Source organism: Mytilus edulis, chromosome 13 (assembly GCF_963676685.1).
Source record: "Mytilus edulis chromosome 13, xbMytEdul2.2, whole genome shotgun sequence".
Classification (NCBI taxonomy): Eukaryota; Metazoa; Mollusca; class Bivalvia; order Mytilida; family Mytilidae; genus Mytilus; species Mytilus edulis.
Window position 1 is genome coordinate 73,547,589 of NC_092356.1, and position 24,832 is coordinate 73,572,420.

At 31.8% G+C, this 24,832-nt stretch overlaps 1 protein-coding gene and 1 pseudogene across 1 annotated transcript; one reads left to right on the forward strand and one right to left on the reverse strand.

Annotated features, from left to right (window-relative positions):
- The first annotated feature begins 1,125 nt into the window (after window positions 1-1,125).
- LOC139501598 (uncharacterized protein PF3D7_1120000-like) lies at window positions 1,126-5,496 on the forward strand. The gene is made up of 4 exons (XM_071290711.1): window positions 1,126-1,192; window positions 3,964-4,212; window positions 4,587-4,768; window positions 5,220-5,496. Exons 2-4 carry the CDS (start codon window positions 3,971-3,973, stop codon window positions 5,474-5,476), a joined length of 681 nt encoding a protein of 226 aa, XP_071146812.1. The 5' UTR covers window positions 1,126-1,192; window positions 3,964-3,970; the 3' UTR covers window positions 5,477-5,496.
- Window positions 5,497-6,318: 822 nt separating this feature from the next.
- On the reverse strand, window positions 6,319-7,368 carry LOC139500551 (uncharacterized; annotated as a pseudogene).
- Between the last annotated feature and the right edge of the window lie 17,464 nt (window positions 7,369-24,832).

Sequence of the window (24,832 nt, forward strand, 5' to 3'; positions counted from 1 at the left end):
TTTGATTAACAATTGGAGGTTAATATAAAGACCAATCGTCAGAGAGACTGGCAAAATGAATTAACAACGATACGCAAACGATATTAGCAGAAATTGAAGTAAACACTGCCGTCTGCTTTATCTAAATAATATCCAATAGCTAAATAAGATACACCATATCAGAGTGCGTGAAAAAGGTGATAATACAATAATAAGAAAGTTAGAACATTAACTTTGTGGGTATTAAATGTAGAAGAATCCGATTTATACTAGTGGGTATCGTTTAGTTCAGTATTTATTTTTCTTTGTTGTGTATTGTATACTGTTATTTGAATTTTGATCTTTTTCATCTTTTGCCTAGGCCTTGTCCGCTTATTTTCGACTTATGCGTTTGAATGTTCATATGGTATCTTTTGTTATTCACAAAGACAAGCCTTCATATCGAAATGCACTTACATTATAAGCAAATAAACACCATACACGGTAAAAAAAAAACATAAAAGATATAGGCTCGCTAGACAGTACATCGAATTATGTAGGAAAAATTTAACACTGTAACGGACACTTCACAATCGCATGTAGGAATTTCACAGTATAAAAAGTCTGTGTAATATGTCGAAGGCCTTTTCGAAAAGTGTTTGAAATAAGTTTTGGATATTATTACAGATATATTTCCATGGTACACTGTAGAAGAAATGTAGATGATTATTATCAGATAAATACCAAACTGACAATTGTCTTGACTTTTAAAGATTTAAGGAATAACAGAGTTGTAGTTGACGAGTTGCCGACGTTTTGCGATTTGACGGTCGCAAATGCAGTTTTACTGGTGACGCAGTACTGTAAATTCGATTCTAATGCAAAAAAATTATACGTCAGAGTTTGAAAAATGTACAATTTTAAAATGAAATAAAATTCTGCGAATGTTCATGAATCATGTCGCAAAGACGTCATGACTAAACGTGGCGTCATACAAATGAACACTTACAAACGTTACCTCTACGATACAAATTTGGATAAACTCACATCAAAACGGCCATTTTGATGTAGGTGTTGTTTAATTTTCGATAATAGAGAGGTTGAGATCGGAAACTTGTACCGGTACCGGTACGTGAAACTTGTATTTTTTCGTATTACGTCACTAGAATTGGAGTGTCACGTGATTTTCGCCAACGTTACAAGTTGATCAAAACGTGTGCAGAGACTGCTACAAGTAAGTGTTACCCGTGTGGGTTTAACGATGCCTTTTGACTTTGTATAGGAACAAAACTATAAATCTTAAAATTTTAAGCATGTGTTGTATCACATTTCTTCAAAATATTATTAATTCAGCATAATAGACTGCATGAATCACGTCTGTTTTGGGGAAAATGAATCAGGCGGCGCCATTTGCATTTTTGCAAAATTGGCGCCATTGGTCTTTGACTTTGTGACATAAATATGATTCAGATTTATTTTCACACCAATTTAACTGAAACTTGGCTTTTAAAAACGTCTTTTTAAACAAGTTATTGATTTAAATTGTGGTGCCCTTCAAACTATTACATGCGAAAAGTGCCGTAAGTGTCGGTGATAATAGTAAACAGGTGCCCGACGACGTACAACCACAAAAATTTGTAAAAATCGGATCGAGGGAGGGTTTTTTTCGGGGGTTGGAACCCCCCTTTTTTACCAAAAATTGTGTTGGTGATGGTTTTTCTTTCTTGGGTGCTAACACCGACACGATCTTGAAGGCTTATCTTCGATATTATGATGTTTAAGGCTGTATTTGTCATTTATTCTGGACAAAAACACCGTAATATCGAAATAACAGTCTTACTTTATAATTCTATCAGTTTCATTGTGACCAGTATAGAAAATTAAAGGTGGTTGACGAAATTGACGAAATTGACCAATTGGAGGACAGGCAAATGGAAGACGCACTCGACAACCTACCAGAATTGAGCAGCGATGAGGATGAAGAAAAATTAGAGTAATACATCAACTTGATGGATTTTACAAAGGTCCTTTTAAGGACCATCAATATTTTCAAAAAGATCTATCATTGTTGTTCACTTAAGTTCATCCCCCTCCCCCACAATTAATATTGAGTTCCGAAAGGTTTTGCCAAAGACAAGTAATGATATCAGATTGATAGTATAGAAAACAAATTCAATGTCAACATGGTCAAAATTTAAAATATAAAGTTACCAAATTGTAAATTTCCTAAACATATTATATTCCGTAACTTAATAAGAAAAATGAATTAACAAAGCTTGACACGCGTCGTTGATAAATATGTTAAATGGTCCGTGTTAAATGTGATAATCCATGATTAATCGCAATTAACAATTAGTAATGTGCTATATACATTTTGAATTAATAAAGCCTGCCACGCCTCGATGATAAATAGAAAACAAATTCAATGTCAAAATTTTAAATATAAAATTACCAAATTGTAAATTTTATAAACATATTGTGTATTCCGTAACTTAATAAGAATGATGAATTAACAACTTTTAAGCTTGACACGCGTCGTTGATAAATATGTTAAATGTGATAATCCATCACTTATCATAAATAGCAATTAACAATTAATTATGTGCTATAAACATTTTGAATTAACAAAGCCTGACACGCGTAGGTAATAAATAGATTAAACCGATTCAACAGATTAAGAAATTCAGCGTCTTATGTACGAAACAAAAGTTTACAAAAATTGTGCAAAGATGCAATAATTTTTTTAATATTAAAACATGAAATTACCAAATTAAGACGAATTAAGCCAGATGAATAAGAGTAGGTAGACCCTACTTCTTCTTTCAATGTAGATATATTTGATATTTTAAACTTTAATTTGATATAATTTTTGGCATTAATAACTAAAAAAATATATTAAGGTGACAATTAATACGATAAATAAAAAAATAAATAAAAACAAATTGCGCTGTTCAGCGATATGCGGTTTGCGATCGGTAATGAAATTTAGATTTACCGTCTAATTAATATTCGTTCATGCATTTTGTTGAGTTATTTTAATGTTATGTTGCATATTTAAGTTGTTTTGCTGTTTGTTCTTATGTTCTGTGGTATATTTTAAGTGTTCTGTGGTATATTTTTAGTGTTCTGTGGTATATTTTAAGTGTTCTGTGGTATTCTGTGGTGTTCTGTGGTATTCTGTGGTGTTCTGTGGTAAAAAGACGCTCCGTTTTAAAATGGCTGGATCCGCCCCTGCTAACCAATTTACTTTAAATCCGATGCCTCGTGTATAGAGAGTGCCACGCACTATGCTCGTAAGAGTTCTTACAACAACACTTGGAGGGGTCCGTAGGCGGCCTGTTGCAAAGCAAAATGTCTGTCCCTATCCAATTTCCACTCATTTTACAGTGGCAGTCTAAACTTCCCCGAATGGCCTCTATTAAACTTACAGGACCTACCTATTGTATTTGTTGTTTATTTGTTCTCGTCCTGAACATGCATGAAATATTTGCCACTGGACGTTAAGCAACCAACAATAAATCATCTTTAATAACTTTAATACACTGGTTGCTTTTATATATATGGAAGTAACCTTTTCAAACAAGTATACTGAACATTATATAACAATAGTAGCTACATAACATGTAGGGTGTTGCAGGGCTCTTGTACATGTAAATTGACGAACAAATTGTTTACCATCTTCATTTGATTAATTGTTTACCATTGACATTGTGCCATTACATCCACACCTTTATGTACTGTTTATCACTTTTCTCCAAGGCCTTTTCCTTCATTAGTTGCCATTTTCTATTGTTATTTAATATTTCATGACCTATAGGGCCCTTTAAGCATAAGAAAATGAAATATTACACAAAACAGAGGATTTTGTCTTTATGATTGTTAAATATGTGCTAAGTTTAAACTGTAATATCAAAATGTAGCAAAAATTCAAGTTTTGAACTCTTTACATTTTTTTAAAAATCGAATCTTAACATTATTGATTTTGCATACATGTTTTTATTGTAGCAAAGGCATGGCATTACCCAAACTTTTTAGGAAAACACAGGTGAGATTCTCAGCAAAGGATGATTTGAACCTACTAAAGGAGGTGTTGGCTGAAAACCCATACAAGGACAAAACAAAATGGGAAGTTGTTGCCCAAAACGTAAAGGAAAATGTTGATAAAGTATTTAATGTAACATCCAGGAGAGTGAGAGAAAGGACACAGTTACTGTTGCAGCAGTTTCAGAAAGAAAACTATGAAGCACTAAAAAGGTAAATAAAATAGTATTTGACTTTTATACATTTTAAAACAGGTACATTTAACATGTTTAACACACAAAAAAAATTGAAATTCAGATTGAATCAGACAGAGTGTACATGTTTGTACAAGACTAATCGGCATTTTGAACAGATATATCATGTTCTGGAGGTGTTTTTGCAAATAATACCAGTCAAGAGAAGGCCAATATCTTCTCGTTTTATGTATGGTCATGGTCTTAAGAAAGAGCTTCCCATGCTTCTCTCCTACCATGCCTACCCTGCATTTTATTCTTGAATAGCCATTTTCTTAATTCTTTCCTTGGTTTAATTGCAGTTCTAAATAAATAGTTAAATAGTTATTCATGTAGATTCCCAATACATTGTAGATCTGGAACAGAAGAAGAATACACAGAAAAACAACAACTTCTTCAAGAAATTCAGTCATTAGCTGAAGAAGAAGACAAAGAACAGAAGGAAAAAGCTCAACAGAAGGACAAGGATGAACACTCTGCAAAACTGATCAGAAAAAGGGCAATGGAAGCCCTTACCCCAGTTAAGATCTCAAATGGTACGCTGTATTCATTTTCTGTAATGTATTTAGAATAAAACATGTAAAATAAAAAGAAACTCGTTAATTTTTAGTAGGTATATATAGCAGCCTGAAATGATAAAAATAAAAATATGAAAATAAGATGATGTGGTTTGATTGCCAATGAGACTATCCACCAAAGTTGAAATGAAGTTGGTGTTAGCAATTATAGATAACTATATGGCCTTCAACAATAGAAAAACACAAAACGTATAAGACATGCAAGAAAGTGGATTTCTACCAAATTTAGGCCTAGGAAACAGAATATAAGAAGGAGAATATCTGGCTACAATATATAAACCTTGTTTTGATTAAAAAAAAAACCAAGATATACTAACCGGTTACGTAATTGTAGATAGAAAGTAACGGCATATGCTTTAACAATATTATGTTTGAAAAGTAAAATTGTTACATTAATTTCTTCTTGTAGACAGTGAAGGTGTAACAGTAACACCCAGTAAGATCACCAAAATAAAGGGTAATGAATCTATTATGTCGTACCTTAAAGAAAAATGTGATGTCGAAAAAGACATCAAAATGGAAGAAGTGAGCATACGGAAAGAGGAATTGAAGCTGGAGAGGGAAAGGTTTGAGATGGAAAGGGAAGAGAGGAAACAGAAGATAGAAAATGACAAACAACAACAGCTTTTATTGATGGAACTTATCAAAACTGTAAAAAAATCTTAAATAAATCAAAAGCAACTGCATTTTAATTTTACTTTTAATTTAGTAGTCTATGTGATGATAAGAATTGGAAATCGTTGAAAATGTTATATTTGAAGAAATAAATACTATATTGTTACGTTATTTAGACTAATTTAATTGTCCATATTTAAACTACAGACATTCATCACTTTACGTCTGGTATAATTAATTTTAAAAACCAAGATGGCCACTGTTGCTAAAAATGTTTTTATTAAAGTAATATGTTGCAGGATTGCCAATGAGAAAATTATCCACCAAAGAACGAAGATGTAAACAACTATATGGTAATATACTGCCTTCAAAAATAAAAAATAAAACATACCATATATCAAAGGCCCAGCCATGACAAAATGTGAAAAAAATTCAAAAGAGAAAACTTACAGCCTGATTTTATCTAAAAACTGCAACAGAAAAAAACAAATACAATCATGTAAGGCAGGCAGCAACATATGACGACCACTGAATTACAAGGTCACATCTTGGGATAGGCACATAAAGGGTTTAATTTGCTTGTGAGCATTTATCCCTCCTCCTAATTGACCCACGAAATAACCATTTCTAAATTCTCGTCCGTGGGGATGTGGAAAGGGTGTGATTTATTTAAGTTTTTCTATTTTTTTCGGAAAAAATAATTCTATAAATTCAGAAACTGTCGAGAGTAATGGGACTAGATAACTATCAAAATAATAAGAACTCTCATTCTGAAATTATATTAAGATAAAAAAAAATTCAAGGAGATATCTTTTACAAAAACTATTTATTAAAATAATGGAATCCATTTTACTGATCAATGAAAAAACGCAAATGTCCAGATACATTTATGCCTATTGGAGGTAATCTTCTAGGGTTGGTGGATTTAATCCAAAGAATGTTCCTGTCTCGCTGCCATATAAACAAGTATGACAGTTGGTGAATATAGTTGCTACAAAGTAATATTTGCCAACTGGCTGCAAGTACAACTTGAGGTTTTTCTTGAAATCAAGAAATGCAAATAAGGAAAGGACTTTGCCAAATGTCCATTCAACAGAAACACGGACTGCTGACATGCGTTTATTAAATTCTTGTTCTTCTGCAGTAAGTGCTGCTCCTCTGTATGGAGCAATCAAATGGGGCCTTAGAGGATACGCTGGGTCACCATAAAGGGAATATGGCGTTCCATCTACCCTGTTCATTGTGCCTTCCAGCTGATTCATAAGACCGCTCTCCCGCAGCATACCCGAGTCATGTCTCCTGCCTTCTATTGGCCCAGATAAATTTGCCACTAGTCCATTTGGTGCAACAACTGACTGGAACTTCAATCCATGCACACGCTTGTGACCGCTATACACAATTCGTTGATGCCTGGTTGGTCTACATATTGGCATTACTGTGCCATCAATAAATCCCCAACAGTTAAGAAGAGGTGATCCTCTCTCATGAATGACCTCTGCAAATGTACGAAGGTACTCTTCAGACAGCCACTCTTGATCTAGGGAAGTTAGTTTTTGACTGGTATTGTCATAAATTATGTCTAGCGTCTTGGAAAGAATGTAAGATAATTCCTACAACGGCCTTTGAAAAATTGGAGAGATATCTTCAAGTCTATTAGGATATGAAAGTCTTCTCAAAACTATACAAAGCCCTTCTATGCCACTTGCAACTGTTCCATTGTTACATACAATTTTTAGTGGGATTCCCAAAGCAACACGCAGTCTATCAATGTCCTGTTTCTCAAATCGAAACATAAATCTGCATTGTTCATTAGTGAGAACCTCCAAATTAATTTTTTCTCCATTGTATACATTGCCGTGAGACTGGTTCATTTCAGTTGAAATAAGGACCAATTCGTCCTTATCTTCAATAGCAGACAACAAGAGAATCTCGGCAGAAGACATATTGAGCTAGAAGAAAGTGAGGAATAAGCCAGCCAATGAAATTGTTGTTTTCAAAACCGCAATTCAGTCATACAAGTATCCGTACACGTAAAAAAAATCTCAAGCAAGCACTAGATATTTCTTCCGTGTAAGTCTAGGTACACGTACCAGTACACGTGCGACAGCGAAATCTCAACAAAAAATCTAGACGTTTCTTCGTGTACGTGTACGTGTGGCTACAAGTACCCGTACACGTACAAGTTTCCAATCTCAACCTCTCTAATATTGTAGTATTAGAACCGATCAATTCAAAATGTCGGGTCCCTACTTAGTGATGACTGATCAACTGTGGATTTGACGGTAACTGTTAGCCAATGAAAATAATGTTACCTAAAAATTGCGTTAGAATCAATAATCAATGACGGAAAATCAAAATATCACCAAATGCACATCTTCACAAGTAGTAAATAGTCGTGTAAAAAGTCTGCTTTCCGAACTGATAGTTGCAAAATATTTGAACGGAATACTTGAAAACTACAGGTGTTTATGGATAAGCAGTCCTTTTTTTTCATCGGATGACCGTGAAGGCATTATGGTTTATTGTTGCCACAGACATTTCTACCCATGTGACTTTCGTTTTTTACTAATAACTGATCGCAAAATAACATTCCTTATCGCTTGGTATCTATCAAGTTCATGAATAAATATTCATGAAAATAATTTTTAAGAACATAGATAAATGAAATGAAAATGTTTTGTAGTGAGAAATATATATATATATATATATATATATATATATATATATATATATATATATATATCAATAACAAATTAAGAATACCGAAAAATTGTGTATACGCATGCGCAGGAATATCTCAAGAGCGCTTCGCGGGAAAATTAGAATGCCTACTCAAATCAAATCTATTAGTAAAATCGAATTATTACAGAAGAGTGTCCATCATGCACTTGCACTGCACTTTCATTAGAATAGTTGAATAGAATGATATAAAAATGGATGAAAATTAAATTTATACATGTAGCTTTTATAGACAAATATAAATATCATATATAACAACAAACCATAACATACTGAATTTTATCACTAGAATATAATAGTTATTACGTTGAGGTTGACTTCCCTGTCATTTATTCATCATCGACGCACGAACTTGTCTCAGAAAAAAATATACCTATGTACCTTACCCTTACTTTTAGGTATAGAGATGTGGGTTTTTTCTGAGACAAGTGCTTGTGACCATCCAAAAGAACTTTCGGTCTTCCGATGTTCAGTACTTCAGTATGTAGCACCCGAGTTGTTGCTCAAGTCATGTATTAAATCGGTGCCGATGAGCCTTTTGTAAGTCTGAAAAGTTCAATGAGGGGGGGGGGGCAAGGGGTTTAACTGTTATGCTGTTATGGGGCAATTTAATTCTTTGTTATCTGTTATTTTGAAAATAAATTTGCTGTAATTGTTATTGTCGTATTCTTTGTTAGCTGTTATTGGGCTATTAGTTTTATTGTATATGCTGTTAGCTGTTATTGACAATTGGAATGTTAGCATTTTTTTTTGACAGTTAATATTTGGTATAAATTGAAGATCAGTGGACATTGGGGTCTACCACTACTAATATGTTTGTCCCGTATTCAGAGAAGGATTCCATTAACATTTACCCATCACAGAAGTGAGGTCCAGGACAATTTAAGTATATCTTATGATTATCCTTTGTAATAAATTCCATTTTTTTTATGGATGTGTATTTAGAATTATCTTAATCTTTTGTATGAGAATAATGTTCCTTGTTTCCCGTACGAACATATTAAATCAAAACAATTCTTAATATGACAAAAAGGAAAACATATGGCCAGGAACATCTGACAGGGATCTCAATTAAGGACTAGGTCCTAACAACCAGTTAACCTTTTATATAATATGGTACATAGACTCAGCTCTGTAATTCTTTTCAAAGCAGAACCAAATGCATTGTACAATGAAAGTTCCAACCATGTACTTTGGTCCGAAGCTGCACATAACTCATTACAAACAAAGATTTATTTCGTTTCAACCATTGTTTCCCTACTATTATGTATTCTACTTACTAGTACACTTGGTACAATCAAAAACCTCAACTGATAAAAAAATTGTTCAAATAAGGCCTTTGAAAATAGTGGAATAAATTGCTTTTGGAGTGTCAAAATTCGTTCGAAGTACTTATGCATGCTTATAATTGGTGCTTTTGATTTGCTACCCTATATACCACTTTGCCTCATTGTCATTGTCATTAAATGGTCATTTAGAAAAAGTCAGAATATTCAAACTCTTTTAGGTCTTTTTTTATTAGCAACAAAGGGAGCTTCAGTCAATGTATATAAACAATACACCAACGTTTCATGAGAACTGCTGAAAGCATTTTTGAGTTATTTTTGAAATCTAGAAAATACCGCCTTTTTCTAATGAATAAAATCCCTTAACTCAATAATATAAAATCTAAAATTAATAAAAATCGAAAGGGAGTTTACAACAATAGATATAAACATTTCAGCAAAGTTTCATGAGAACTGCTGAAAACATTTTTGTGTTAATGTCTGAAAACTGGAAAATCCCCCCTTTTTAATTAATAAAACCCGTTAACTCGGAAACGTATAATCTAAAATTTATAAAAATTAAAAGTGACCTCATGTTAATAGATATAATCAATTCACCAAAATTCCTTGCTTTGTGAAAGCATTTATGAGATATTATCAGAAAACTGAAATTATATTGAATAAAAACCCATTACCCAGAAACTTAAAATCTAAAATTTATAAAAAAAAAACAAAAAAAACGAAAAGGGAGCTCACGTCAATAGATATAAACAATTTCCCACAGTTTAATGCAAATTGGTTAAAGAGTTTTTGAGTTAATGTCCGACATGTTGACAACAGACGGACAACAGTATACCATAATACGTTCCGTAAACAAGCGTATAAAAAATATTATAATATATTGAGTAGTAATTTAAACACATTCTAGATACATAAATTAATACTAAAAACATAGTCATAGAAAATGGAATGCATTACAAACATGACAAAGGATTATAATACTGATTTGTCAAAGACCGAATTATTTTAATATTTCATTTACTGTTATCTGTTTTTGTCCATTTTAATTCCTTGTTATCTGTTATGAGCCAAATCAATTTGCTGTTTTGCTGTTATTGCACACCTTTGTCCCCCTCTTTAATGCATTTACAGAAGATGCGACATTGATATCTTACTGCATGATAAAATGTCAAACTCACCTCGCATTTCAACATAAAAGTATTAATATATCATGAACGTTCCTCTATATACGCTTGCCGTGTTTATTCAAAGTAAATCTAAAAACTGTGTTCAAATATAATTATTTAATTATCTGAGCAAAGTAAAACATTCCTGAGTGTTTATTATCCAACATTACTGTCCGTTTTAATGGTAAATCAATCGACACAGGTTCATTCTACAGCTAATGTCTTTTTTCAAAGAAGTTGATAAGAACCTTAAACTATTACTAGCAGTAATAAATTTAACACTGTAATTACCTACATTATCGATTACCTATATTTTGTTCAACATAGGGTAAACTTTCCAATATGCTATTCGAGTGTTTGTTGGCACGAAAATTAGTAAGACGATATTTTTCAATATTTGATTCTGAACTTTTTAAATCAAGTAATAAATTATACGTTACAATCTATAAAACATCTAAGCCATAAAAGTTCTATTTGTATAACTTAATAGATCGGAGGACTGAATATTAAAAAATAATAAAAAGTCACTTTTTTCGGTCGGGGGTTTGTTTATTAAAGTATTACCCACATTTTTCTCAAATTCCATACCCAAATCAAACTGATATTAATCCTTGCATACCTAACTAGAGTGGTCGGATAGAACTGGCACATTCATGACATTACAGTTTGTGAACATTTTAAATTTTTCATGAACTACCATATGATTACGTCATATTCCTGTAGTTTTCAATTTCTTAATAGAATATATGTAGTATTTAACTGTACGAAATTACTCCGAAAGAGTCAACTCTTGATATGAAAACCTGCTCCTCCGTAATTAGCAACAAATGAAAATAATATATTGACAAACCATATAAGTAATGATTTTAAAGGATAGGATTCTATTTATAATGAAGTATCATCATTGAAAATCCGACTGTGCGTAACGAGGCATCAATCAAGATTGAATAACAAAGTGCATATTTATTTACTATCAAATTCAAAAGAAGGTAAGGGTTGGTAAACAAAAGCAGCCTGTTTAGGAAACTATAAGATATCCATATTTTACGAAGATCAATGAATTTCAGGAGTTCTAGTCAGATTAAAATGACCGTCATATATATTTTTAGAATGAATAATTACCAGGATAGCTTCGAATGATGGTTTTAAACAAATACAATCTATAACATGATTGTTAGAAACATTTATTTTACTACTTGTTTTTCAAAACCAATAGTTCACTAAACGATCTTACTGTGTCTATTCTAATTGACTTTCAAGATTCAATCTCTAAATCTACACAAACACTGCAAATTCAAAAAGGAAAGTCCCTAATCAAATAGCAAAATCAAAAGCTCAAACACATCAAACGAATTGACAACAACTGTCATATTCCTGACTTGCTTCCGGCATTTTCTTATTTAGACAATGGTGAATTTATGTGACGTATAAAATTTTCTGACGTCAGACACTCAATAAATGTGTTCGTAGATAGTAGATGTTTTTGTGTTCTGTTAAATTGTTCCTTTTAAAATTTTAAACGATGATGACTGATGTACCCATATTTTGACTATTATATTTATTGTGTCTGTTTATTTAACGCATCAATGTAAAAATATCGGAAATTGATGAGACTGTCATTACAAAAGTGAGAGGGTTAGCGCTATAGAACCAGGTTTAATCCACCATTTTCTACATTTGAAAATGCCTGTACCAAGTCAGGAATATGACAGTTCTTGTCCATTCGTTTTTGATGCGTTTTGTTATTTGATTTTGCCATGTGATTATGGACTTTCCCAATTGATCTTCCTCTAAGTTCAGTATTTTTGTGATTTTACTTTTTTTGAACCCTGGTTTTATAGCTAGCTAAACCTCCCACTTGTATGACATTTGCAGTAAATTCCATTACATTGACAACGATGCCTGAACAAAACAAACAGACACAATAGGTAAAAATGTCTAAAATAGTGGTACAATTATTTACTTACCAGCTTTAAGATAACGTTGTTGAACTTGTTGCGCATTTGGTGTGTTATGTATTTGACAACGATCATACCTGTGCATGTAGTGCATATGTCATTCTTGCTTTGGAGGAGGGTAGATTGGTTAAATAAGAACACTTGATTTTTTTTTATCAAATCATAACTTCAAACAGAAAAGTTGTTATATAACACAGATAAACCTCATACTGAACAACTGGACTTGTATAGAAAACATGTTTGGCCTTTGTTAGTCTTGTGTGATTTTTTTATTCTATTTCTTTATATGTTTTGGAGTTAAGTATGACGTACATTATTACTAAACTAGTACACATTTTGTTGAGGGGCCAGCTGAAGCACGCTTCCAGGCGCGGGATTTTCTCTCTGTGTTGAAGACCAATTGACCTTCTGTTGTTATTTGCTCTTTGATCGGGTTGTTGTCTCTTTGACACATTTCCCGTTTCCATCCTCAATTTTATTACATATTTTGTAATACCCAATGGGTACATGTATGTGTCTTTAATGAAAAATAAAAGTTGTCCTAAAACACATTAAATTTGCTTTGTGGTCGTGTATTGCGATTGCTTTAGTTTTCGTTGTATTGCTTTTAAATATCTATATCTTGTCAACATTATTGTATCTGGAACACTTTAATTTAAAACATTCTTGTGATCTGTTTTGTTATATGCTGATGTAGGACAATGTCATAATTTTTCCCAACTCTGTATGTCATCTTTATGCATTTTACACTAAATCCGTTTTTGGAAACTTACAGGTTTATCTTTTAATTTGTATAAGATAGTCTGTTTACCAGTTAAATGTTACTAAGCCTAAGGAACTTCAAGTTATATTTAGAATGGAAACGGAGAATATGTTGAAGAGACGATAACCTGACTAAAAACAAAAAAACAGCTCACGACCACAAAGGGTTCTTTTAACAGTATGCTTTGTTATTTCTAGGGGACAATGGAGGGGGATGTTTTAGTTTTGTTTCTTTGTTATAATGTTGTGTTGTGGCTTACGCGCTGACAAATGATCAACCCCGCAACATAATTTATCGAAACCAAAGAGCATTTGTTTTATTTGTTGCTGACAGTTGCCATCTGTCAATATATTTATATCAGAAATAATTTTACAGAAACAATCAGAAAGGTTGATAGTTACATGTAATGAATTAAAAAGGCAAATCATTTTCAATTGTACGACTGAAAATGTTATATGAGCGACGTCACTTATACCGATTTATAACAACACTAATTTATTATTCTATCATAGCTGCTATGATGTTTTACTGGTTAAGTTAACTGACAATCGAAATGATGTTGGCACAACCTGTTAGTAACGATTTTATGTTGTCACAACCTCAAATTTCCAATATAGAACACCTATCAAGCTTATTTACATCATTAATCATATAGATTTACTGACATACTCAATTGGATGAAAAATAGTGTTTGATAGAAACATCTTACATTTCGACTTCAGACTATTTCTTTGAATTTCATAGTATTGTTATAATCACGATTGTTATAAAGCAGCTATGCTATTAATAAAACAATCTCTAGAATGAATGATTCTACCAAATATATACGAATACATATTTAAATATCGTTCAATTTCATACCTTTATCTGATATATTGAACTGGTATTGGTTTGTAATACTATAATGGCATGTTAAAGACCTCATTCGACTTTCGTGCTGGTAAACATATTTTTCAGCTAATTATTGCTGTAAAACATGGAAAGTTATCTTTTTCTTCTTTGTTAATATGATAACTGATATCTTGAAAAGTGATTGTTGTATGGCGACAATATTTCAAGCCGGACAGATTCTCGGGTCAACCGGGACTAGCGATAAGGTGTATTGTTTGCAGGGCATCTTTTTTTTTTTAGCGAAGGCATATTTTGCCTCTCTTTGACAGATCTCATATAATAATGTTTTGTTGTGATTGACAAACTTTGATATTGCCATGACCATTTTACTCTCGAATTGTTTACCGAGCAACAAAATTACAAAGATGTTTTAACTACTAATCACAGAATGTATCCACAGTTATATAAGTATAAAGCATCCTCCGAGAACAGCTGTAAATGATGATCCCTGTTGTTGTTATCAGTATTGGTTTACGGTATTATTTTTTTTGTTAAAATCGTATCAGATGAAATAATACAGTTGTTGTTATTTTATTAATTTGATAATTATACACCTTGACGAATACACCAATATGAATAAGTGAGAGATAATCAGTAACTTACAAATGTGTAAAAATATCTCTAGCTAGACATGTTTGTTACAACTTTTCATAATTTTTGATTGCAAGTGTCTTCTACTACGATTTTGATTTAGCCTTCACACTGTTTTGATTCGAGCGCACTGATAAGTCTTATACAGACTTAGATAGCTTGTTGTTTACCTTATAATAAACCTGTTTTTTAGGTTTTTTTACAGCTACTGAGTCGATGCCCTAACTGGTACAAGCTTCTTCCACAAGTGTATCAACAGATCAGCCGTTTACGTTTGTGATATAATGCAATTTATTCCATCGAGAATTATAAGTCTTATTCATATGAAACACATGACTGGTATACAGTTGATCTGGCACCACTGAATAGTTTTATCAAACATGGAAACCAAAGACGAACAAACAAATCACTGCATGAACTCCAAACAGAGCGACAACAAAGTAAGTTTGTCGTTCTATGCATGTATACTTGTACAAAACGTATCAGGATACACTCAATATCAGAAATTTCTCTGTAATTATGTTTCTAAATTGAATTTCAAATTGTTACTGAATTTTAAATAGTTTTCTGAATTTTAAATAGTTTTCGGAATTTCAAATGACAGAATTCCTCTTTTGACATATTGGTATATGGGTCATTAATATGCATATGTCTATATGGGATCCAGGATAATGCATTAAATGCAATCCATTAATAAAAACACAGCTACAGATGTTGCATTACCAGAGCTAAAAAACTAGTTTATATAATAAAATCACTACAAAAATATGGGTGCAGATATAAATTTGCTTATCATTCGTTGTCGTAATAGCATACAGAGTATATACCACAAGTTTCATCAATGCATAAAAGATAGGATGTATCGGAACAAAATAACGTTACCAAATATATGACCACAGAAAGTGTTTTTTGCAATTCAACGTAGACTACTTTAACTAATTCTCATTTTATTTCATAGTATTTTTAAAGGATAAGTTTTTTCTAATAACCATTCAATAAGTTAACTACCCAGATAGAATTTCACAGCAAAGGATAAAATTTCCCAGAGAAATATTTTCCTCCGGATAAAAAAATAACAACAACTACTGTGACATTTTTTCCTCCCGATCAAATTTCACCCGGATATAATTTTGCTTTACACTTACACAGTCAGCTGAAATCTGTGGTTTGCTTTCATCCATCAATTTGCTATATATTACAATATATGAATAGTTGTCTAGAACGCAAGAAATAGACATTTGTAGCTTAATTTCTTTCCTTCAGAAATATAACAAGTCTGTCACTGGTGAATAAACCCCACTGATCATCTACAAGGAAATCATCAAATTCATCAAATGTTTATAAATTGATTCTTTACATAAAGTATTATTTAACCATTCACCACTGATATTAGGTATAACCGAACTTATATTTATAGCAATGGTGTTAATTCAGACTGTGTGGTATATGAACCAGGAGACAAGCTAATTTACAGAACATGTCATACTCAAAGACATATATTTTTACTGTATTCTCGTCCTGTAATGTTGTCATTTTAGCGGTATATTTAACATTGCCATAAAGCGCGGAGTTTTGGCTAGCCACAAAATCAGGTTAAACCCACCATTTTTTCTTAAAATTTCCTGTAAAAAGTCAGTTGTTATCTAATAGTTCGTTTTTATGTATTTTGCATTGTTGTTTGATTTTTGTTGCACTTCTGTGTTCTGTTATTTCGTTGTTTGTCTCCTATATATGATATGTTTCACTCGCTTTTAGTTTGTAACCCTGATTGATTTTCTCTAAATCGATTTATGACTTTTGAACAGCAGTATACTACTGTTGCCTTTATGTATATACGACTTTCCGTATGACTAATATGTCAGTCATTTAAATACTTATCGGATTCTCATTAAATTAAATCGTTATGTTTGAGCTTTTTTAGTCTGAAAGTTTTAAATATACTTTTCTTCAAATTTCATTTAGCACCCCTTTATGGATCGCAGAAACCCCACGAATTCACCATTACATTTTTACGGCGTAAATGATAGTTTTACGGTCGTCCATTTAAGATGGACGACGTATTGTTGTCCGTCATTGCTATATAATGAACTTATTATTGTTACTCCTGTTCAGTAAATAAGAACCTAGATGTTTCATAAATGCATTAGCGGTCGTAAATGACAATTTGCTGGCTAGTAAAATTCTTCCCGTTCACTTAAAACTAAACCCGATTCTAAATGGAAATGTCGTAACTATAGCTGGAATAACAGCCAGAAATACATGCCGATTAGATTGTCTGAGCAATTTTGATTGATTATCATTGTAAATGTAGTGTACCTTCACTTTGTTCAAGAAATCCGGCTTGAAGAATGACTAGTTGATGAAATTTGTTTCCTGGAAGTGTGTCAAATATATAAGAAATTGTCGTTTTCTCTATATTATTTTTCAATTCTAATTAACGTTCATTGTATTTTTGAAAGAATATATTTAATTGTTTTGGGAGAATATTAACTGCTATTGGTAATCTGCAAAAGAACATTCTTATTATTTTTAGTCTTTCCTAAATACAGAAATAATAAACATTGTATATATGTAAAGTATAGACGACACTTGCAAGCTAGAACATAATTATGTAATAATACAGGAACTCAAATTTTCCTTGGCAAAATCAAAAGCTCAAACACATCAAATGAATGGACAACAATTGTCATATTCCTGATTTGGCATTGTCTTTCGTTGAAAATGGTGGATTAAACCTGGTTTTATAGCTAGCATCATTGAGTATTTTGTAACAACATATAACGACCTAAAGATAGAAAGATGGAAAGGGAGAAGTAGGTAGGTACATTTGACTAGTATTAACCAAGTCAGGTTATATATCAGTCTTACAGTAGTCACATGGTTTTTATAAGTTGTTATCGGCTTCGAACTAGCTTTCAGTAATTTTGAGTGCTCTCAGATGTTTACTTCGTGACATTTGTGTTTTGTCAGTGTTTTTATGCGCTTTGTGTCGATCTGATGAGTTAAGCCCTTTCAATTGAGTTTAATATTTTTTTCGTAAGTTGTACTGTTACACCACTATTCAAGTTGAAAGAAAGGCAAAGTTTGACGTCAGCAAATATGTTATAATAACCCAACCACATTATGTATGTGATTGTTCTAAGCTAGTATACTTGACATCAGTTATTGTCGTTTTACTGCTCTATTTCATATTTGTTTTTCGTTTATTGTTTTATTAACAAAATAGGCGTTAGCTAGTTTTCTTGATAAAATTATTTACCATTTGTCATTGTGGGCCTCTAAAAATAATAATGCGATACATGTTTCGCTCATCGTTGAAGGCCGTATTGTTATCTATTGTTGGTAACCTCTACGTCATCGGTCCCTTGTGAAAAAATATCTCATTTGCAATCATACCGCATCTTCTTTATATATATATATGTTGTGTACAAGTTGTAATGTTGTACAAATTATAATTTGTACAGAATTGTTGTACAAGTTATCAGTGTTTTATGAATCGCTTTACACAAATGGATGATGCAAGCACACATGATTTTGTTTTGTATATTTCTGTAATATTTCCATACAATACTATATGATATAGACTAATACTGAGCATTAATACAAAACCGTTATAAGAACACAAACAGACTTTAGATTGATATGAGTTTTGTATAGGGAGAAAAATAAAATTAGACTTTAAACCATTTAGGTATCCCCATTTCGAGTTTGAGGACAAAGAGAATAGCACTAAATGTTAGGTTGAACCATACAGATTTGAATTTAAGACATTAAACTTATACATTTTAGAAGATAAACTTGTATTACCTGGTGCAAGAAGGTATGTGTCAAAAAACTTATAACTTGTACAAAAACCCTGTACAAATTATAATTTGTACAAACTTACATCTTGTACACAACATATATATATATGAATCCTGTTAAGATCACTTTTTTTCTACTTTGTTTGAGAATCTGTTTTCTGCAGCATCCAAGTGTTTGTTATTGGTATGATCTGTTGAACATTTCAATATGTGTGGTAACCACTTTTCTACTTATACATTAGGAAATTGACATTTTAACGTTATACACATTTTTGTGTGCATATTGTTTTCGGTTCTAATAAGATCCAGTTTATGCAACATCATTATCGTAAAAACACTTCAAGGATGAAAGCTGCAAAACCTTTTATGCAATATAATCCGTTTTATCTCTAATAAGCTTGGAAATTAATCATTCTTTTATAACAACCCAGTCCATTCCATCGCATTATACAGAACTAATCTTAAGCATTATCATCTATAACTGAGATGCTTTATTTTCAAACCGTGCTGTCGACTGTAGTTACTTTACTTAATGTCTTGAAAAATTAACAATACAAAATGTTTTATAAAACTTTCAATTAGATAAAATGCACTTACATGTTGTATAAACACTTTCAATTATATAGAAATTATTTAAATGATATTAATATAGGTACAACCAGGGACAAACTTATATAAAAAAGTACAATATTAAAAAGCAGTTACACAATTATAAACTACTATGAATAAACTCAAAGGAAAATGATAGTGCCTGCATTATTTAATGTCATTGTATTAGATTGTTTTATCTTACTTCTACTCTATGCTATTCCTTGTTCACTGCTAATTATATGCTGTATGCGTGTCATGTTTATAAATACTTGTTCGATATACTACCTTATAGTTATAGAAAAACTGGTCATTATCGTGATATATGGACTGCACAAAGGACAGTGGTATTGAATGCGATAATGATTGAGCCGTATACGGGCAGTCCATGTATCACGATAATGACTAGTTCATGGTAACTTTTTTAATTTCTCATAAATTTAAATTGTTCAAAAACAAACTCGAGTTATTGTACGATTTTTATAAGAAAGAGTTTAGAGCTGTATAAACTCAAATAAGCATCTTTGTGACTGGACAGTAACAAAGAACAAAGCAGCGACGTTCACTCAAAGAGACAGTTAGATGTTAGACTTGCATGATGTTAGATATTTACAATTCGAACACTGCATGATGTCAACTATGTGAATATTGTATATTTCATCTTTATTTGTTCACTCACACACATCGTATGTGGATTACAAAAAGAAAGTTTTCATTTTTAATTGTTTCTGTCTAGCATATACATACATATATATTATAATAAACATTAAGTTTGTTTTGTATATGATATCGACAAAACATTACGATCTTCTTTTATATGCTATCAGTCTTAAACTTTAATATTTTAGCACACATTAATCTATTATCGATGACTTTTCTGATGTTCTGTAAGCTATATAACATAAATGTGCGTGGTTTAGGTATAAAGTTCATGCTATTTTTGTTTATTTGAATTTGGTTAAAATCTAAATTGTAATGGAACGGATACAACCGGGAATAAAAACCATTAGTGAATTTATTTCAGTACAAAATTTACAGCTTGTGGAAACCAACTCAGGTTTTCAGTAGAAAATTAATTAAGATTGAGATCAGAGATTGTAAAAGAGCTATTTTCCCAGATTTCAACCTTTCTCGCATAGTCATGGTTTATAGCTACCTGTCAGTGTTACAAGTTCCGAGGGGGTAATAGGAAGGATTTAGTATAGGATATTGTTTATCCCCATGACAATTAGTCTAATAACAGAGTATAATGGAGGAAAGGCGATTTTTTATCGTTCATTACCAAAGTACGCATTCAGGAAAATGACTTGTCAATAATGCATTTATTAATACAGCTTTTTGTGAACGATGCAAGATCATTTGGTAATGGGTTTTTGTTTCTATTACTTTTGAGATTTATGAACTTCAAAATTACCTATTGTTAGTTTAGTGTTACTTTTTCATACTTTATATTTGTATAAACGAATTAAGATTTCTATGTAGACAGCAAGTCTTTTCATGAACGGAGATGTGTTAACTTCGGTGCGATATATATATTTACAATGAACATGATCAGTGCGCGAATAATAAATTTTTTTTTACAGAAATGCGATGAAACTGAAAAAATCTTGCTGTATTAAATGTTCGTCTTTTGGCTTGTAAATGTGTTTTTGTCGAACTCATCGAGTAAGGCAGATTTTTTTTCAAAACTGATTGGCTTTCTTTTTCTGTTTCTCTTGTTAAAAAACTGAATAGAAAGGGACTGATATATATAAAAAAAAAAAAAAAGAAAAAAAAAAAGACTTAAGTCTGCTATAATTCCGAGTGTTTAGTTAGTATTTGATGTATATGTTTTTGAAGTGTTTGATTTATCTTAATGTTAATGCTCTTATGGTAATTTGTATTGTCGCTAGATATTTGTTATCCCGTTATCTAATCATTCAAAACTTGTTCTGGTGGACATTTATATTTAGACATAGGCAATGTTCATCTGTTTTGATGGACACAAGTTGAATCGTTCTGAATTACTTGGTTGTTCTCTAGATTGACACGAAAGCTGTCTATTGAGTTCTTTTAATCCATATGACGTAGACATCCAAAATATGGTCGGCAGTACGGTGGTCAATCAAAAATGAAAATTAATTTGATGATCATCAGAGAAACAGATTATTACATAGTTACTCATGGAATATCAGATGTATCCTTTCTCCAAAGTTACATTATCGAATTTAATAGTCCGCACCGATACTCGAACTTTCAAGCTCGATCATTTGACAATCTCGATTGGATAAATCCGATAATATAAAGAAACACAACGTAAAAATGTAACACACACAGAAACGAACTATAATATAACAATGACCATATTCCTGACTTGGTACAGGACATTTCTTAAAACGACAAAAATGGTGGGTTGAACCTGGTTTTGTGGCATGCCAAACCTCCCTTTTATGGCTATGTTAAATATTGCATTAAAATGACAAAACAACATTACAGGACTACAATACAAAAACATAGGAGAACACAATTGACAAAGAATCACATGAATGATAACTAACAAAAGGCACCAGGTTTAAAATTTAATACGCCAGAAGTGCGTTTTGTCCACACAAGACTTACTAGTGAGGCTCAGATACAAAAATTTGAAAGCCAAAACAAGTACAAAGTTGAACAGCATCGAGGACCAAAATTTCAAGGTTTGGTAAATCTTGTGTGGACGAGGCGCGTTTTTGGCGTATTGAATTTTAAACCTGATGCCTTTCGTTATCTATTATTCATGTGTTTCTTTGCCTAATACGTTCTCCTATTCATATTTAGTGTAGTCCTGTAATATCATGTTGTCATTTTAATGTTATATTTAACATTGCCATTAAAGTGCCAGGTTTGGCATGCCACAAAACCAGGTTCAACCCACCATTTTTTTTCTTTAAAAATGTCCTGTACCAAGTCAGAAAAATATCCATTGTTATATCATAGTTCGTTTCTGTGTGTGTAACATTTTAACGTTGCGTTTCCGTTGTGTCGTTTGTTTTCTCTTATATTTGAGTGTGAATTCACATTACTATAAGACGTGTCACGGTACTTTTCTATCCCAAATTCATATATTTGGTTTTGATGTTATATTTGTTATTCTCATTAAATTTTTTGTCTTATGCTTAGTCCGTTTCTGTGTGTGTTACATTTAATTTTGTGTCGTTGTTCTCCTCTTATATTTAATGCGTTTCTTTCAGTTTTAGTTTGTTACCCCGATTTTGTTTTTTGTACATAGATTTACGAGTTTTGAACAGCGGTATACTACTGTTGCCTTTATTTTCTTGTTAGGTACCAGAACATCCCTGTTACTTGGAATAATTTATACTTTTGAAAACAGTAAATTTTATAAAATGACTATATAAAAGATATACATGATAAAACTGAAGTATTAACAAGTTACAGAAAACAACCTGATACATTACATAACCCGACAAAATCCAACACATTCCAATACAAAAAATAGACACACCCGAATTAGTCAAGGCCTCAACGCAAAGTGACGTCACATTTGAAATTGTGAAAAATGACAAAAAAATGACGTCACATTTGAATTTGTAAAACAGCACACCAAAAATGAAAATTGACGTCACATTTGAATGAATAAAACTATCTATCAAACATGAGATAGAATTAGGATTGATTTAAGATTATATTTTTACTAAATACTGATATAACATTTATCAGTATAAAGAGAAGATAGACCCTGTAGTTCGATTATACTAATCAAAACTTTCATAAAGACATTAAAACGACTCTTTCTTTGATATTAGATTTCGTTACGAAATTGATAGCACAGACATAGATTGTTGTTATGATATCGTATGAAATGAAATAACATGAAATCCTAAATAAATCTTAAATGGAAATAACCGATTGATAGTAGGAATTATATTTTATTGCTTCGATGACTTCGTTTGTTACTCGATGTTGTCAACAAAGAACTGAAGAGCGTTTACATCTGTTACAGCATAATTTAGATCGGATTTACTTGTGTTGAAATCTTTCCTATTATTGATAACCAATGTACTTGTCTTTGATCGAAGGGAGTACGTGTAATTACGTAATGAGTTACAAAGCCCATGAACTATTGAATTGTTCTAACATTTGTGGAACTGAAACATAGAAGCCAATCAAAGGGCATTATCTGCACTTTAAAACAATAACAAACTGTCTTATTAATAAAGACAAAAAAAGACAAAAAGCATAAAATTATCAAAAGGTTTAAAAAATATAAGTGTCCGAAAAGTCTTTGAATAGATGAATATTTTAGCACCTGAGATCGCCCCTAGTTTTTGGTCGGGTTCGTCTTGCTTATTCTTTAGTTTTCTATGTTGTGTCATGTGTACTGTTGTTTGTCTGTTTGTCTTTTTCATTTTTAGCCATGGCGTTGTCAGTTTATTTTCGATTTATGAGTTTGACTGTCCCTTTGGTATCTTTCGTCCCTCTTTTACTAGAAAATGTCATCTTATACCTTTTATTTCCAATGTGTATTTTTAATTTGAGTTTTAATGTATTTCGAAATATAATTATGCATTTAACAAACAAAAATATTTTAAATTCTAGATCAATGCAATTATTTTAAAAGCACTGAAAAGTAAGACGGATAATTAATGTATTGCTTTCGCGGTGTCGCTTATTAAAACATCAGCGGTTTCCGGAAAACACTGATGTTGTCAAATCTGATGCGTTAACTTAAAAGACACGCCCAGGAAAACACATTTTAATTAATATTTGACAGCTATATGTCTTATTTAATCAATTTGTAAACCTTTTTACTTTTAAAACTTAAAGGGATAGATAATTAACCGTTTGAAAATTTCATTTCATTTCAACATTGTTTTGCTGCAAATACATATGGTAACAAATTGGGGTGATACGAAATTACTCTGCATAGATTATATATATATGAAAAAAAGATAACAGTAAATTTTATAGATTTAAGATGCAAGATTCACTGCTAGTGGGAAACATTCAAAGTAAATGGTGTTTATCATTTATAGGTATCTGGTTGCACCCTTTTTGGATATACAGGCACCTTGGTTGTCTTTTGTACTGCTTAGTTGTTTGCCGACATACATTGAAGCGCATTTGATCATCAAAATACTCATCAGTGACGCGCGAATCAATTAAGATTACACATAATAATAAAGTAAAAAGTTGTAGAGCACTGACGACCCATTTTTGTGACATCATGAAAAATAAAATGAAATCAACTGTATATATAGATCACCGTAATAGCTATAGACTATTTTCATATACCGACTAGACTCCGGATTATATAATTTTTCGACGGCTTATCTGTCATTTGGTAAGAAATCCTGGTACTTGGTCATATAAGTGGTACGGTAGTATTTACTGGCCCATAAGGGATAAATTAAATGATTGCCTTTTAAGGATTTTCACCACTTTGAAACACTGCCAAAAATTCTACATACACATTTATCTGAAATAATTTCATTATTCTAGTCAGAAAGAATTTGAGTATGTATCATGACCGTTTACTTCTTTTGCTGTTTTTAAAAACTTCAGGCCACTAGTGCTTTTAGGTCTTTTATCATGCGTATGTAAAATTATTTCATATTTTTTTACACCTGATTCATCCCTCAGTTT